The 17,200-nt window shown below is 43.2% G+C and overlaps 1 protein-coding gene across 1 annotated transcript in view; it reads left to right on the top strand.

Annotated features, from left to right (window-relative positions):
• Nucleotides 1-13,744, top strand: part of LOC311246077 (interleukin-21 receptor-like) — a 62,095-nt gene extending 48,351 nt beyond the window's left edge. Inside the window, exon 9 of the mRNA XM_084336150.1 lies at nt 11,199-13,744. Coding sequence (XP_084192276.1) covers nt 11,199-11,960 — 762 coding nt within the window. The 3' untranslated portion in view covers nt 11,961-13,744. The remainder of the gene's footprint in view (nt 1-11,198) is intronic.
• The last annotated feature ends 3,456 nt before the right edge of the window (nt 13,745-17,200 follow it).

The raw sequence follows: 17,200 nt of genomic DNA, 5'->3' as shown, positions 1-17,200 counted from the left end.
ACTCTGATCCCAAAGCAACATCATGCACCGTGTATCACATTTCGAATCGCAGATCTCACCATGGAATAAGGGGATTTATCATCAACCAATGGACATATCGATCTACCAGATGCCGATCGATAACGGGGAAATGCTGTAGGGTATCCCACGGGCTGACGGTAAGACCTTATTCACCTAAATTACAGCCGGATTAGACATTGATGTGAGACGCAAGCATTCGATCAGTGAATGTGGCTACTTACACGGACACTCTATTGGTAATCAATAATACTAATCGACGTTCCCCGCCGCCCCCCTTTCATCCATAGATGCTATGGGATAGTTCGGATCATAAGCAGTTTGTGTTATTTCATTAGCATATATACAACAGAAATGCCGTTGAATATAACGTTAGTAGCCTTTAGCTCTATAAGTAGCTTTCCAGAAAATATATGAGACGAAATCTGCAATAAAGCTTATATTCACGGCGCTATAAAATGACAACCTATTGATGGATTTTTTTTTTCTTTAAGCCATTTTGAAGGGACGGTTTATGAACTCAAGTGACAATGAGAATGGACAGATAGCAATACTATAAAGTATAGATATAGCTCTACAAAGACACATTGTTAGGGTTTGAACCGACCTCAAACGCACGGTACAGACAGGAAGTTCAGAGTTAGCCAAATACTAGGGCGTATTTATTTACAGAGCCACAAAAGGGGTAAAGTAACAATTATGAAACAACAAGGGAGACTGCCATCGGCAGAGTTCTCTGCGGCTCTGCAGATCCTCCTGGTGATAGCGGTGGGGAATCGGTATTTGACGTTGTAGCGGCTCTGCAGATACTCCCAGCTTTAACTCGAGGTGGAAAACGGAGAGAGAGAGAGATATCAATAACAGTCCAACGAAACACAGAGGCAGTGTGGTTCCCTCCTCCCTTAGCTGTGTCCAGAACCAATGAACAGTGACAATCTTCAGTGTTCTCCACAACACACAAGTTAGCTGAGTTTAGTGCAAACAGAAATGATATCTTTAGTGTCTCTTCTAAACACACACTTCAACTGAGTCCAGTGCAAGCAAAAATGATAATCTTCGGTGTTCGTCACACACACAGACAGAATAATCCAGAGGGGTTTGGTTCCAACTCACCCAAGCGCAAACGCGTAAAGCGGGTAAACGAGGCGCAGCTCCAAACGGGGAACAAGGTTCTCATCAGCGGATCTCCACAGAAAGTCCTGGAGGGAAAGAAGACGAGGCACAGCAACGGGGAAAAAGCAGGCAAAAGCAGTTGTATTCCAAAACGACCCGACCTCGATTGAAGGGAAGTCCCAGTATAAAAAGCCACTGGGGCGCTAATCAAAAACTATGACAGGTGCGCGCTGGAATTGACACTTGCTCCAAAAGCATGTGGCGGGGAATGCACCAATCAACACAGCACCTTAAAGGAGCGGATCGTGTGGCGGGGAATGCATCAATCAACACAGTACCTTAAAGGAGCGGAGCGTGTGGCGGGGAATGAACCAATCCTCACACACATCGGTTTGTTGACAAACCTTGGTCCTCTAGCACCATATTAGACGGCGCCGAACGGTCGTCAAAGTGTTAAAGGAAGGTTGCAGGTTCTCAATGACCAATTGTACAGAATCAGCAATACAATTAAGCATTACATCATGCGCAGGAGTGTGTTATAAGAATTAGAGCATGCCTAGGGGTGGTTGTTAGGCATGCTCTAATTCTTATAACACACTACTACAAGTGGTGTAATGTCTTTTATACAATTGCCGACATCATCCAACCTTATTGCTATACAATAAACACACATTAATTGAAGATTTATTCACAAAACCATCGGCAGAAAAAGTAGGTAAAAAAAAAAAAAAAAAAGTTGCCTCCATGTCTAGAAGCAGCTCGGAAGTGCTGTGTTTCAAAGCATTCCATCTAAGAGTGAAGTGAGCGGTTGTTATTGGATTGATTGATTGATTGATTGATTGACAATTTTATTACAGATAGACAGTGCTACATCTTTATACAATTGCCGAATTCATCCAACCTTATTGCTATAGAATAAACACACATTAATTGAAGCATAATGGAGATTTATTCACAAAACCATCCGCAGAAAAAGTAGGTTAAAAAAAAAGAGAGAAGTTGCCTCCGTGTCTAGAAGCAGCTCGGGGGGTGCTGTGTTTCAAAGCATTCCATCTAGGAGTGAAGTGAGCGGTTGTTATTGGAATGATTGATTGAAAATCTTATTAACACTTTGATCGCCATGGTTAAATTCATAATTTACCATCCCTCGCCATCTCTATTTGTCTATGGAGAAGTTCCCCTTCTTTGCAGGGCTATAACTTTTTTAATTTTATTGCTAAATTGACATTATTATGGCCCATTCATTCAATGTCCTATATCTATTGTTCAGGGTGTAGCAACGTTATACTTTTTCATTCACATATTCATACTAAAATACGGTCTAAAGTATAAGTATGTTTTTATCGTGGGCGGCTACGTGGCGTAGTGGGCAAGGCGCTCGCCACGAATGCGGAGACGCTGGGCTCGCCTGTTCGAGCCCAGCGCTCCACATTGCTTTCAGTTTAGCTGGTCGTTCATACTAATACACATTGGCCGTATTAGGGGGTGGGAAACTGATGGGTGGGGATCGGGCGTTGTGGACAGCGACTCCTACAGGTCGGTTGGTGCGCCTGCGCAGTAGAATCAGGAAGTGTCGGGGGCAGCGTGAGCCTCCCACGCGTTACTCCTCGCCACTGAGAGATCGAGCTGCGCAGGTGAAAAGATGCGACTGCTGTTACCTCAAGTACCGGAGGGGACTTGTGCTATGTATGACTTAGTCCACATTGCAGCCGGCTTGTGGGAGGCAAGAAACAGCGTTCGTGACAGGGGAGGGTTGAATTGGATGATACGAAATTTGGATGGGAGAAAATATAGAAAATGGGAGAAAAAGTGGATAAAAAAAAAAAAAGTGTTTTTATCGTTTTCTGCAGCTTTCTCCAGAACGTGATTTATAGCTCCAAATGCATAATATTGATGATGAAATACAGTTTGATAGCAATCGGCGCGAGATAAAAAAAATTCAACTGGACGTGGTTCTAGAAGTTACTACGTATCATCTGATGTTGACCGGATGGGCGGGGGGTCGTTTATAATTCCGTGGGCAACGTTATATCATTCATCTAGTGTGGGTGATATGATCATCAGAGCAGTTAGTAAAGAACACGTTGGAAAATAACGCTGGATCTTACCGTATCTTCCTCGCGCCGTTGGGCGTGGAGCAGAGATATTCCTATTATGGGATGTCGAAATACCCGATCCATCTCCAGGTTGTATAATAGTATATACGTCCAAATCATGTTGTTTGTCGAGTTATTTGCACCGATCGGTGTTCACTGTGTCAAGATGGAGTCCTGCTAATGATAGCGAGTGCCCGGACGAAATATGGGTGAGCACCACTTCATCCACATGACTTCCTGTTGGGCGATCTGCCGATCGGCCACCAGATGGCGCTCTTGAACCGTTAGAGTTGAGTGGAGCTCAGCAGTATATCTCAGGTCCCCGGAGGAGAAATATGATTTCGATCACAGATTTTTGAAATATTGATATCAAAGACGTGTTACGGCGTCTTCGGCAGAATGAGCATGGCGGGCAATGACGAGTTTCGGCGTTTCCGGCGATTAAAGTGTTAACAGTGACATGCCAGTGTCCTTTTGAAGGAGAGGAGGTTCTACAACGAATGCATCTACAGCTCAATACACACAATTGTTAAGGGGATGCAGACCACAGAAAGACTTTCGTCTTGTTTACATCAGGGTCCCCCATTTTCAATGCATCATAACATAATTATGACATACAGATAGACAGTAACTGGAGGAGACGTTGGTCAGGTGTAATTGTCTATTCATGTTGACAGCCAGCAGCGCAACAGTACAGTGGTTAACATCCACGTAACATCCACGTAGGACATACATTAACATAGGCTACCACTAGGTGGCAGTGAGATCCTGTAACATCTCCCTTTCTTTAATAACAGTTAGGCTACTTTTGTATATAAACTGAGACCTACTGACTAGGCTCCACTACAAGAAACAACATAACATGTTCCATCTTAATTAACCCATTCTCCGCCAATCACGTGTTAAGGCGGGTTTCTCCGCCATGCGTTGTCTGCCAATCACGCCGTGAGGCGTGTTTGAGATCAATATTTCATATTTTCATCATGGTATTCATATTTCACCCACGGAGTCTTGGCTGATGCTGTCTGAGCCATCACAACTCTGCAACGCTTCAATACCGCCACCTGGTGGCCGATCGGCTAGTTGCCAAACCGGAAGTGCCCATTGGAGCTCTGTCCGTCCCCTATTTTCGTCCGGCCACTCGTTTATCGTCCCGGGGCTCAATACAGACACCGTGGATATGGATCTTTACCATAACTCAATAATCAACATGATTTGGACGTGTATTAGTAATATACAAACCGGAAATGGATCGCATCGATCAACATCCCATAATTGGGATCCGTTTGCTCCACTCTCATCGCCCAACTCTACGAGGAGACTGACATGAGTTTCAGCGTTTTTCTTTATCATTTTCGATACAAACTGCTCTGATCAATATATCACCCATACTACATAAATCATTTAACGTCGGTCATTGAATTATAAATGACCCCCCCCCCCCCCCCCCCCTCCGTTCACCCGCAGATGATCAGTCATGACGTTTAGGACCATGTACAGTTGACATTTTTTATATAGCATGGATCGGTATCAAACTGCATTTGATAATCTAATATATGCATTTATGCCTATATCTCACGATCTATGAAATACTGCAGAAAACGATAAAAACATATTTATACTCTAGACGGTATTTTAGTATGAATGTGTGAATGAAAAAGTAAAACGTTCCTACATCCTGAACGATAGATAATTGATGTTGAATGGGCCATAGTAATGTCAATTTAGCTATACAATTTAAAAAGTTATAGCCCTGCAAAGAAGGTGAACATCTCCATAGACAAATAGCGCTGGCAGAGGATGGTTTAGGATGATCAAAGTGGTGGCAGAGAATGCTTTAATAACAAACAATAAACATACTGCAACATAGTGCTACATCTATACATAGTTTGCTTCAAAGCATGCCATCTAAGAGTGTAGTTAGCGGTTGTTATTGGATTGATTGATTGAAAATTTTATTAACAGTGAAATGACAGTGGCCTATTGAAGGAGAGGGAGGTTCTACAACGAATGCCATCTAACACCACACTTCCTGCGATTTATATTTTGTTTCACAATGAGTCGTGACCAACCAATTATATAATCTAACATTGTTTAAGCAACTAACACATTCCACGTGACAGAATCGTTTTTGAATGAGTCGTTATGACGCTATCAATACATCCATTCATAAAGATTATTGTCCGCCATCTTGGTTTCATTCCGAACGGCGGAGTGATTAAAAAAAAACGTAATTCGGTTGTGGGTGGGTTCTGGGATCACGTGGAGTGTGTTATGAGAAATAACAACGTCTAACTTGACTGTTTCAGCCAATCAGAATCAAGAAATGTGCATGCCATTGTATAAGTAAGGGATAATGTATAGCTACGAGGTCATTGTCGCAAAATAATTGACAGACAGAGTTTAAAATACCGAGGCGCAGCGCCGAGGTGTTTTAAACATCAGTGAAGGTCAATTATTTTGCGACAATGATCGAGTATAGCTATACATTATCCCGCTTATTACATGGCTAACTTACTAACAATATACCCAATTCATTTTACATCGACAAGACGAGATCAAATGCAGACGCAGTTCTGTTCTGGCTCCGCTGTCATCGTCACACACACTGCGCTGTCAGTGCAGCCAGCAGGTGTGTCTGATTGGCTGCACTGATGCAGTGTGTCAGTGGCCTTGATTGCGAACAGCTGCGCACAGCGGTCATTATTGTTCCACAGAGGTCCGTTATCGAGTAATATCGGACCTCTGACGAGCGCTATTGACCAATCACAAGCAAGCATTTCGGCGAATGTGAAAACACCATGTAATAATAGACAATAGTGTCATCAGCATATTTTTTACTTTTTGTTGAGTCAATCTATGGATTGCTCTTAAATATGATAACTGAATGAATGATGACAAATTTCAATAGGCTATGGACCACATGTATGTGTTCCGTGTATGACACAAAAATAAATGATCCATTCATTCATAATCGGATGATGCGGGTAGAGCCTCATACATAATATAATTATCTATATGCACATATTGCACATAATTTATTTGATCTCTTTGGCTTTGGTTGGTTTCCAACTCCACCTGCTAATAATGTATTCCTGCTACTCCAACTCTACCTGCTATTAACACATTGGATGCCACGGACGCTTTTTGTCATTAGTTCATGCCGACCTTTGAGTGCCCCCGACGCTATATAGCGTCTGTTTGCAGTTTTCTTTTTATTGGCGATTTGAATTCATATTTCATCAATCGAGCCTCTGGTTAGTGCTGCAGAGTCTCTCTGAGCTCAATTGGGAAGATACCGCCCCCTATCGTCTCTCCCTGTGTAACTGCACCCCATTACTTTAGACTGATGCAGGGGGAGTGGTCAGTTTGCTCATTTTACTTTTCCGTCAAGGCCAACTGAAGAGACCAAGTGATCGCCGGCCATCAGAACAGCGTGGATTCTGTATTTACAGTACCAACACTGTAATCAATAAGCGTGATCGATATTTGGAATGGCGATCAGGAATTGGAATAATCTTTTTGGATAACATCTGATCTCAGGTAAGGAATTTATTTTACCAGTCTTAGGATAATCAGACCTGTTTTCACAGAGATATAAGCTTTTTCCCTATGCGTGTGTGTGTGTGCGTGGTGATCGCTGATGAGGAAATGAGAATATATTTTTCAGCCCGCCTCTATAGCGTGCATAAGTACACATATAATATCGATAATCTAGGGTTTATTTGAAAACGATTCATAAATAGGCCGAAAAATGACAACGTTTGTGTATGCTAGAATATTCCAGTAAATGCCGTTTATCACGGAATCTATATATTTTCCTTAAACGAGGGCTTTTCAAAATGCTATAAAACGAAAATGAACCGATAAAAAAAAAATCCGTTTTGACAATGTTGACTGCAAACAAGTCATTGATAAACGACAGGCAGATTAGACACATAGCCATAATTTAAGAGAGAGATTATGCGTTCACAACGCTATCATTGAAGTGGGTGCTGGCATTCAACGGGGTTTCCAATGTTAAATGGCTGGCACTCAAACTGTTAATGTATTCCTCCTACTCCAACTCCACCTGCTAATAATGTATTCCTCCTACTCCAACTCCACCTGCTAATAATGTATTCCTCCTACTCCAACTCCACCTGCTAATAATGTATCCCTCCTACTCCAACTCCACCTGCTAATAATGTATTCCTCCTACTCCAACTGCTAATAATGTATTCCTCCTACTCCAACTCCACCTGCTAATAATGTATTCCTCCTACTCCAACTGCTAATAATGTATTCCTCCTACTCCACCTGATAATAATGTATTCCTCCTACTCCAACTCCACCTGCTAATAATGTATTCCTCCTACTCCAACTGCTAATAATGTATTCCTCCTACACCACCTGCTAATAATGTATTCATCCTACTCCAACTCCACCTGCTAATAATGTATTCCTCCTACTCCAACTCCACCTGCTAATAATGTATTCCTCCTACTCCAACTCCACCTGCTAATAATGTATTACTCCAACTCCACCTGCTAATAATGTATTCCTCCTACTCCAACTCCACCTGCTAATAATGTATTCCTCCTACTCCACCTGCTAATAATGTATTCCTCCTACTCCAACTGCTAATAATGTATTCCTCCTACTCCACCTGCTAATAATGTATTCCTCCAACTCCAACTCCACCTGCTAATAATGTATTCCTCCTACTCCAACTCCACCTGCTAATAATGTATTCCTCCTATTCCAACCCTGCGCCACGCTTCGCCATGGATGCGTTTGTCGCTGGGCACCAAAGTACTGTTATTGTAAGCAATAAAAACAAGTGCTTTGATGTTAAACTGACTTTGAACAGATCACAGATTTTTGAGAGTGGGCGGTTTATCTATGGTTGTTATCCAGAACATTGCACGCTATTTGTAGTATATCTTGGACTGCGGGTTTGTTCAACAGTGCTAACTTATCGATGTGGTGACGGCTGCCACGTCATCAGATGACATGATGTGATTATCTTCTGCTGAAGTATCATATCTCAGGATGTGGTAATCCATTTTACCTAGAACTTGCATCTTGCTTATCTGGGTACCATCTTGTGGTTTGACAAACAGGTCAACTCTGTAGTGAAATCGTGTTTTTACCAGCTTAGAGTTATCTCAAAGATCAGAGCCTCCTTATCGCTACATACCTTAAGGTCTTCCTTTAGTTGCCGAGCTGTTTCCCACAGCCTCTTTAGCTAAGGTATAGCTTCTGAAAGGAACACCTTTAGAAGGTTGTCTGAGGGACTTGTTAGATCTAGCCTTATTAGACAAACATTTCGTTTTTCAAATCGACACACTACATCTACTAGCCTATTTGCGCAAATTACATTGTTAGTTTAATATTAACATTAGTTTGAAATTGATTATCAACATCTCTGTGCAGACATCATGAGAATGTTGATGTATTTTCCCCTATATGTCTAATCCCATTATGTCTAATAATAAAGTAGGCCTATAGAATTTGCTATTAGGTTATTACATTTAGGCTAGTTTACTATCTTGAGTATGCATTGCTTGTCCCAATTAGCCTATGTAAATGATAAATGACATCCATAAATGTCTGTCTAGGACAGAAATGAGAACAGGCTGTGTTGTATTATTCCCTTTGCTGGCGCCTGCCACTGTTTGCGAGAAGGCGAACTAGGCGGTGTTCTGTTTGCTTATTTCGTATATCCCTGTCCCCTTTTCCTGACTTCCTTTAAGTGAGCCCCCTAGAGTGATAAGGCCTTCTGTTCCTCTGAGCAAGGGTGAGTGGTTCAAGGAAGAAAAACTGTTGCTGGAGTGGATAATATTTGCCACCACAATTGTGTCACAGGACACAAACCAAACAGCCAGAAGGTTGGCACTGAGAACCACCCAGCAATAACACAGTACAATAAACAACAGGCCATCACAAATTAACCACAAGTGTGCTACAAGACACCCCTCACCTTACCTGGTTAGCAACACCAGTAAGGCACAACACTGAAGCTACCACGTAGCAGTGTGAACATCAAATGCAACACACAGTTCCACACACAAAGGGCAACAAAGGCTGACACAATAATCAGTCCAGACACAGTGGCAACACAGGCAACCCACACTCCACTCAGGTCAGTGTCAATGTAGAAAAGGCGCCTCGAAATGTGTGCAGGATCTCAGGTTATATCCACCGGCCCCTTAACACATTGAGTGCCACGGACGCGCTTTGTCGTTAGTTCATGCCGACCTTTGAGTGCCCCAGACGCTATATAGCGTTTGTTTGTAGTTTTAATTTTTTTGGCGATTTGATTATTTCATATTTCATCAATCGAGCCTCGGGTTAGTGCTGCAGACTCTGAGCTCAATTGGGAAGATACCGCCCCCTATCGTCTCTCCCTGTGTAACTGCACCCCATTACTTTACACTGACGAAGGGGGGGTGGCCAGTTTCCTCATTTTACTTTTCCCTCAAGCCAACTGAAGAATCCATTGTGCTCGCCGGCCCGTAAAACGCGTGGATTATGTATTTACAGTACCCAACACTGTAATCAATAAGTGTGATTGATATTTGGAATGGCGATCAGGAATTGGAATAATCTTTTTGGATAACATCTGATCTCAGGTAAGGAATTTATTTTACCAGTCTTAGGATAATCAGAGCTATTTTCACAGAGATATAAGCGTTTGCCCTATGCGTGTGTGTGTGTGTGTGTGTCTGTGTGTGCACGATCAGGAAATGAGAGAATCGATATTTCAGCCCACCTCTATAGCGTGCATAAGTACACATATACTATCGATAATCTAGCGTTTATTTGAAAACTATTCATAAATAGGCCGAAAAATGACAACGTGTTTGTGTAATACCAGAATATTCCAGTAAATGCCGTTTATCACGGAATCTATATATTTTCCTTGAAAACGAGGGTTTTTCAAAATGCTATAAAACGGAAATGAACCGATTAAAAAACAATCCGTTTCCACAATGTTGACTGCAAACAAGTCATTGATAAACGACGGGCAGATTAGACACATAGCCATAATTTAAGACAGAGATTATGCGTTCACAACCATGCTTTACCATGTTAATGGCCGGTAATCAAAGTGTTAATGAGTGATTGCCCTCAGCTGTTTTCATCATTGGGCAATCAGCCACTCTACAGGAAGGGGCGGGCGGCACCTGAGCAGGGGGAACAAAAAGGGGATTCATATAAGGGTGACACACACCATATAAAAAGAACACAATATTACTTACCTATACTAACCTGATGTTTACATGGTGTTACAAATACAATAATAATGGTAATGACCAACCCACCTACGTCACACTGGATTTCCAGGAAGTCCCAGACTATGGCTTTCCCATATTAGTAGATTATCTTTAGTATAGGCATAGCTTCCTCTTCTGCAATATTAGATTGATGTAAAATGATTATGAAAACACGTGTTACATTACACACTCTCTCCATACTATACAGGCTCTGAACTCTGTTGCCTATACTTAAAAGGCTTTGTTACCTATACTTTAACCATGCTGTGTGAAGTCTGAACTCTGAAGGGCATTGTGCAATGGCACTGTACGCATTGTCTATGTTTGTACAGTATGTGCCTGGGCATGTATCTGTATCTGTGTACAGTATGTGCCTGGGTATGTATCTGTATGTTTATTCACACTGTGCATTGTGCACATTTGTCCATTTACCTGTGTATCTAGTTTTAGGCTAGGTTATTTAGCTGCTGCTTCCACTCTGGTTGGATGCCAATTGCATTTTGTTGTGCCTGATGTGCAATGACAAATAAAGTGAATCTAATCCAATGCATTGCGATTACCAAACTTGCAATTTTCTTGTGACATACTCTGTCAGGCCCAAGACTATTGCATCTCGCAGGAAACCTCATATGTATAATATGTATTATTCTCTTCAGTGCAGTAGAGTGTATAACCATGTCCTCTGTCTCTCTCTCTCTCTCTGTTGCAGGACTGGGTGAAGCCTGTCTTCACGGAGTACGATGTCCGGATGGTAAACATTCCTTTCGAGGTCATGTCTGAGACGCAGCAGGAAGTTGCCTGTTGGAAAGCGGAAAGAGAGCGCGGCAGCCAGGATGTTAGAGGGCGAACCGGGAAGCAAGGCAGCAATTCCAGCGACAATTTCCTGCCCCACGGCGCCGCACTCCTCCAGTTCCAGGAGGGTAGTAGCAGGCCAGGTCTAGGAGGCCACTCCACCGGACACATCTCCATCCATACCGTAACCCTGTCTGGGGAAGAGGGGCCGGAGGAGGAGCCCAGTTCGAGGTGCTCCGAAATCAGTTATCCAGATGCAGGAAGCTTGGGCCTATATGCAGTAGGCAACAGAGGGCGTGGGGACCGTGACTCGGGGGAAGCCTGGCGGTGCAGAGTGTCCAGGGAGGGTGGAAACGGAACCTCTAGTGGCCTCTCTAACATGGACTCTCAGCCTCACAGCCACCTCATTGAACCTGAGAGGATTTCCCTCGACTCCTTTGTTTCAAGCGGCCAGTCGGAGGACGGCTACCCCAACGTGGACCTGGACACCATTGACAGTGGTTTTGGAGAGACGTACTGCCGCAGTCCTGTGGACTTCAGCACGGAGGAGAAGATAGACTCAACTTTGTTTCATGAAGAAGGATGTTCCAACTCCAGCTATGTCAAACAGTGGATGGCCTGTAGCACTCTCGAAGAGGACTCCAGTAGCTCAGTGCATGAACTCCCAGAAAACCTGTGAACTCTCAACTGACCAATGAGGAAGAAGCTCCACCCAGTGCCATGGGTTATGTAATCAAAATACGTCGATATTTACATGGCTTTTCCAAGACAATTGTTTTCATCAAAACAAAACCGGATAGTTTTGGTTGTCTTGAAAAACAGTGTTACTGTGGGCATTTCATTTATTCATCTTGAATGCATTTGCCATGTACAGTATATTGCTATATCCCATTAGACTCATTATGTTTGTACTGTATGTACCTAAATATCCATCTAGTCACAACTGTACAGACAAAATCTTTGTCCAATGAATATTTCGACTTTGCCTTTGAATTGTGGCTTAAGTTCATGGTAATTGTAACGATCCCAGACTCAGCCCTCTGTGGGGCTGTGATGGGAAGAGAAACATTGGAGTCCTACCTCCCTCCAGTAGTCTCATGGCGCCCTCTAGTGGGTACCATCAGATGGTGCATGCTATCATACCTGTGTTATCAATAGGGGTGGGAATCACCAGTTTAATCACGATACGATACGATATCGATTCTTTGGACAACGATACGATATTATCCGATATCACACAGTCTGCCACGATATGATATGATACGATTCGATTCAGGTGCCTGCGATCGAAATGAGACGATATTATGTGCCCATTTAATACAATCAGTAACATTTAAATCAACAAAAAAAAAGGCAATGGAAATATCATGACATTTTTATTTTTGAGCTCTTCCAGACATTTAAATGAAAAACAATCTATTGTTTTTAATACAAATAGACCTCCTGTTCACTGTTTTTGGTTCATTTTTCTTTTTTTTCTCTCGATATTAATATCATATTCACTGTCACAGAGCTGTATTTTGGCTGGAAAAGCATATTGGGAGTCCCAAGGTGCAGTACCGGCCAGATCCTGTTAGTGGGGCTATCCCCGAGAATGCACCCTCCCAGTCCCCACTTCTCTCTGCCTATGGCGCTGGGTTAGCTTGTTAGCTCACGCTAAAGTAACGTTATCTTCGATCTTTAACGCGACGTGGGCATAATGGAGTGACGAGGATTGCAAAGCAGGTTAGATGCATTGGACCCGTTGTGGAATAAAACAGCAGGGACATGTTTTGGGTCACAGAATAGGCACACTAGTGACGCTCTAGACGCTACTGCTGTTGATGTTAACGGAGTTTGAGTTTCACAACACTGGGCGCGGGGCGATGACGTCGCCGTCGCCGGATTTTCAAAATAAGAGTATCGCAATATGAATCGATCTTTTTACGTGGGATCGATCCTATTTGATTATTGATAATAGATCGATATATCGATCTGGATCGATGTATTGTCCCACCCCTAGTTATCAAGTATGTTTAGTATGTTTAATGTGATTTCATTATGTGTGTTGTCGTTGTTGGCGTTCCCTTCCCTGGTGTGATGTTGTTCCCCTGTCTGGTTGTGTTTTGTATAATGCTATTGTGTCTAGTTGGTTGTTTCTCTGTTTTGGACTGGTTTGCCAGCTGTTGTCAATTTATAATTAGTCTGGTATTTAAGTGTGTGTCTTTCCTCACTTCGTTGTGGCGTCATTCCTCCGTTAACCCTGTTCCTGTCAACGTCATCCTTGCCCTGTAGTGTTGTACTGTCTAAGTAAGTGTATATTAGTGTTCCGTTTTGTTATTGTTATTTTCGAGTTCTCAGTTCGATCTTTACTCTGTGCCAGCCCGGCTGTGCCTTTTATGTTATTTTGTAACATGCCTTTGCCCGTCTTCATGTTTGTTTATTTATCAGCTTCTTTACTTCTGTTTTGGTCTTGTGACCTATTATCGCTCTTGTGGTTCTTATAATAAAAAGAACACAGTGTTTGAGAAGAGCAAACTGCCGTCTCCGTTTCCTCATTCCACTCCATTCCGCATATTGGGTTCTCCTCTCCTTCCCTTGCCACCCCACCGTAACAGGTAATATTGTGTCCACTGTATCATGTTGTATATTGTCAGTATTGTAAAAGTATTGTTGGTATTTTCTTGTATTTATGTATGTACAGTGTCATAGCATCACATGCTTCAATAGTTTGTGGCACTATCACATCATTCTGTTCTTACGCTATAACTGTATTTGACGGTATTTCGTAGTATACTGCCAATTTGCAATATATTGTGTATATATTAGGGCTGTCAAAATTAATGCTTTAACTCGAGATTAATTTAAATGATTTAAAGTGTTAAAAAAATGAATCTAGATTAATCTACAGAGTGAAAAATTCTCAACGTTCTGAACTTTCAGCAGTATATTTGCTTGTTCTTTTTTTGCATTGACTCCTACACCTTTTTGAAAATCATCTGACATGAGGATGGAACACATTCTTGTTGTTAATATGATTTATATTACTGGTAGTTCATACAAGATATTAGTCTAAGCTAGCGTTTCCCAAATTTAGGGTTGCGGGCCAAAATGGGTCGCGGACCCGTTTTTATTGGGTCGCCAATTGGCAGAGTAAAATGCATGGTGGTGTTCTTAAGACGAGTTTGTGCATGTCAGGTAGGTAGACCACAACAGAACTATTTTGATTGACAGTCGATTCTGACAATTACGTCACACCGCTTGCACCCACTTCTGCTGTTCTTACCACCAATCGGAAGCTCTTATTCGTTTTTTTTACTTCCGGAATGTCCACCATTACTCTACTCGAGAGACTCAACTACCGGAGCGGCCTAGCTAGTCTGGAGTGTGTTTCTGAGAGACGGCCAAGAGCCGCTGGGAGCTGGTTGTGGGACTTGCGGCTTGTGTGCACATGCTGACGAGTTGATGGTGTTGGATTTGCCGTATCTGAGCCCTGTTTCCCCCCGGGGTTCAAGGTCGGGAGCCGGAAGCATGCATAGGAGTGAACAAAGCCCGTCACCGATCCCGAGCCCTGTTTCCCCCCGGGGTTCGATGTCGGGAGCCAGGGCGGGCAGTGCGAGCGAGTGCGACTCCGACAGGGATGGGAACGGCCTTGCCAAAGGAGAGGAGACGGATAGCGACATGGAGTGTAGAGTAGGAGAGGAAAACGAGGGAGAAGGGTGGGAAAAGGTGGAGAAAAGAGCAGGGAAAGTGGGGGGAAGGGGCATAAGATGAAGAAAGAGAGGGAAGGTAGCTTAAGTGGGTCAGACATTGAGGGTAGAGGAAAGGATTTTACAGAACTGTTGAATATAGTGGTGAGATTTGAGGGAGAAGGGGGAGTTAGAAAAATAGAGCCGTTAAAGCTGACAAAAAGAGCGCAGTTAGGAGAGGTAAGGTACGCAAAAGTGTTGGGGGATGGAAACTTGATTATAGGGTGTGTAAGTTTAGAGCAGGTAGAGAAGGCAAAGGGAAATGAGGAGCATTGGCAAAGTTAATATCTATAGAGTAGTGAGAGTAGGGGAAAAGAGGGATGGTGGGTGCAAGGGGGTAATAACTGGAATTCCAATCATGGTTAGTATGGAGCAGCTGGTGGGAGATTTAAAGAGTGACAAACGTAATGGGAAAGTGAAAAATGCGGAAAGGATGAAAAGAGGAGCAGAGAAGAAGGAGACAGAGACTATTGTAATTCAATTTGAAGATGAGGTTAGTCCAAAGGAGATATTTATAGGATATATGGTGTATAGGGTTAGGGAGTTTGTGCCGAAACCGCTGAGGTGCTACAAATGCCAAGAGTTCGGGCATATAGCCAAGTCGTGTAGGAAGAAGCAGAGATGTGCTAGATGTAGTGGGGAGCATGAGTATGGGAAATGTGGACAGGGAGTGGGGCCGAAGTGTTGTAATTGTGGTGAGGGGCATAGTGTAGCGTATTGGGGTTGTGAGGTGATGAAACGAGAGGTGGTGGTTTAACAGGTGAGAATGGAAGGTAAAATATCATATGCAGAGGCAGTTAGGATGGGGGGACAGGGAAAGCAAGATAGGGAACAGGGTTTTTAAAAAGGGCATTTGTCAGTAGAGGTAGTACAGGAGGAGAAAGAGAGGGTGTGGGGGGAGACGTTGAATGTTGTGGCAGGAGTGGTTAATGCAACAGCGTTGGTAAGTAGTAAAACAGATAGGATCAAGTTAATTGTTAAAGTGCCAGTACAACACATGGGTATGAAGGGTCTGACATGGGAGGAAGTAGTAAGAGAGTTAAATAAGTGGATTGTGAGTGATCAAGAAGACCAGAGTCAGCCCACAGGAGGCAATGAGTGTCTCATAGAGGGGGGCCCAGTCAGGAAGTAGCAGCATTATCTGCACTTCATGATGGTGAAGGAAATGGACATTGTAGGAGGTAAAGGATACCAGAAGATGCCGGTAATGCCCCAAACAGTTGGTGGCCGACTGCTGTAAAACCCAAGTAGAAGAAGAAGAAGAAGAAGGACATTGTAAAATAGATTGTACAGAAAGGCAGCAATACGCCGAAGATGCGTCTAGACTGCCGGAAATTCAAAAGAAGAAGAAGAAGAACTACCGGAGCTCACGCTAACAACAACGTTAGCTCCCCGCCGGCCACATTGACGAGTACCAGCGCTTATACATTACTGGCAAATGTCTTGTTGCACTTGTGGCAATGAGTGTTGTCGGCATCGACTTTAGTAAAATATACCCAGACTTTTGAACGTTTTCTTCTGTCCGCCATGATGAGAGCAGAGCTGTCTGTAGCCTACAACATGAGAATTGTTCTGAAGCACCCGTGTGTGTGAGTGAGTGTGTGTGTGTGTGTAAGAGCACAGCACAGCGCGCAGGCAGAGGAGCGGGGCTGTGCTGTGCTCTTACACACACACTCACTCACACACACACACACACACACGGGTGCTTCAGAACAATTAGCAGAACCGATAGCGTCGGATCTTATCAATACTTTTTTTTTCTAATTTAGAACCGGGTTTCGGGGGGCATCCCTATCCCTGACTCACAGGGATCTCAAACCCTTCAGTGGGTGAAGTATCCCTTCCAAGCTGTGCCATCATTAGAGCTGGGTCTATAAGTCAGACAGAGTTAGAGGCACTTGTCACACTGCAGGTCAACAATGTCAGTAAGATGCTGTTTGAGACAATCACCCTCTCACAGTTTTGGATTGCTCATCTCCAGCAGGCAGAGCGAGCTCCTTCTTGGCTAGGAAAGCATGTAGATGTGTTGATTCAGTTTGGCACCACACACTTATTTGAATCTGGGTTTTCTACTATAGCATTCCTGAAAAACAAATACAGAAACAGACTAAATGCTCAGCATGACCTCAGAATAGCACTTTCAAAAACCAAGCCCAGAATAGATCTGCTGGTTGAAAACTTCAACCAGCCA

Source organism: Notolepis coatsorum, assembly GCF_963971535.1.
Source record: "Notolepis coatsorum genome assembly, chromosome: 19".
NCBI classification, from domain to species: domain Eukaryota; kingdom Metazoa; phylum Chordata; class Actinopteri; order Aulopiformes; family Paralepididae; genus Notolepis; species Notolepis coatsorum.
This window is presented reverse-complemented; position numbering and strand designations above follow the sequence as displayed.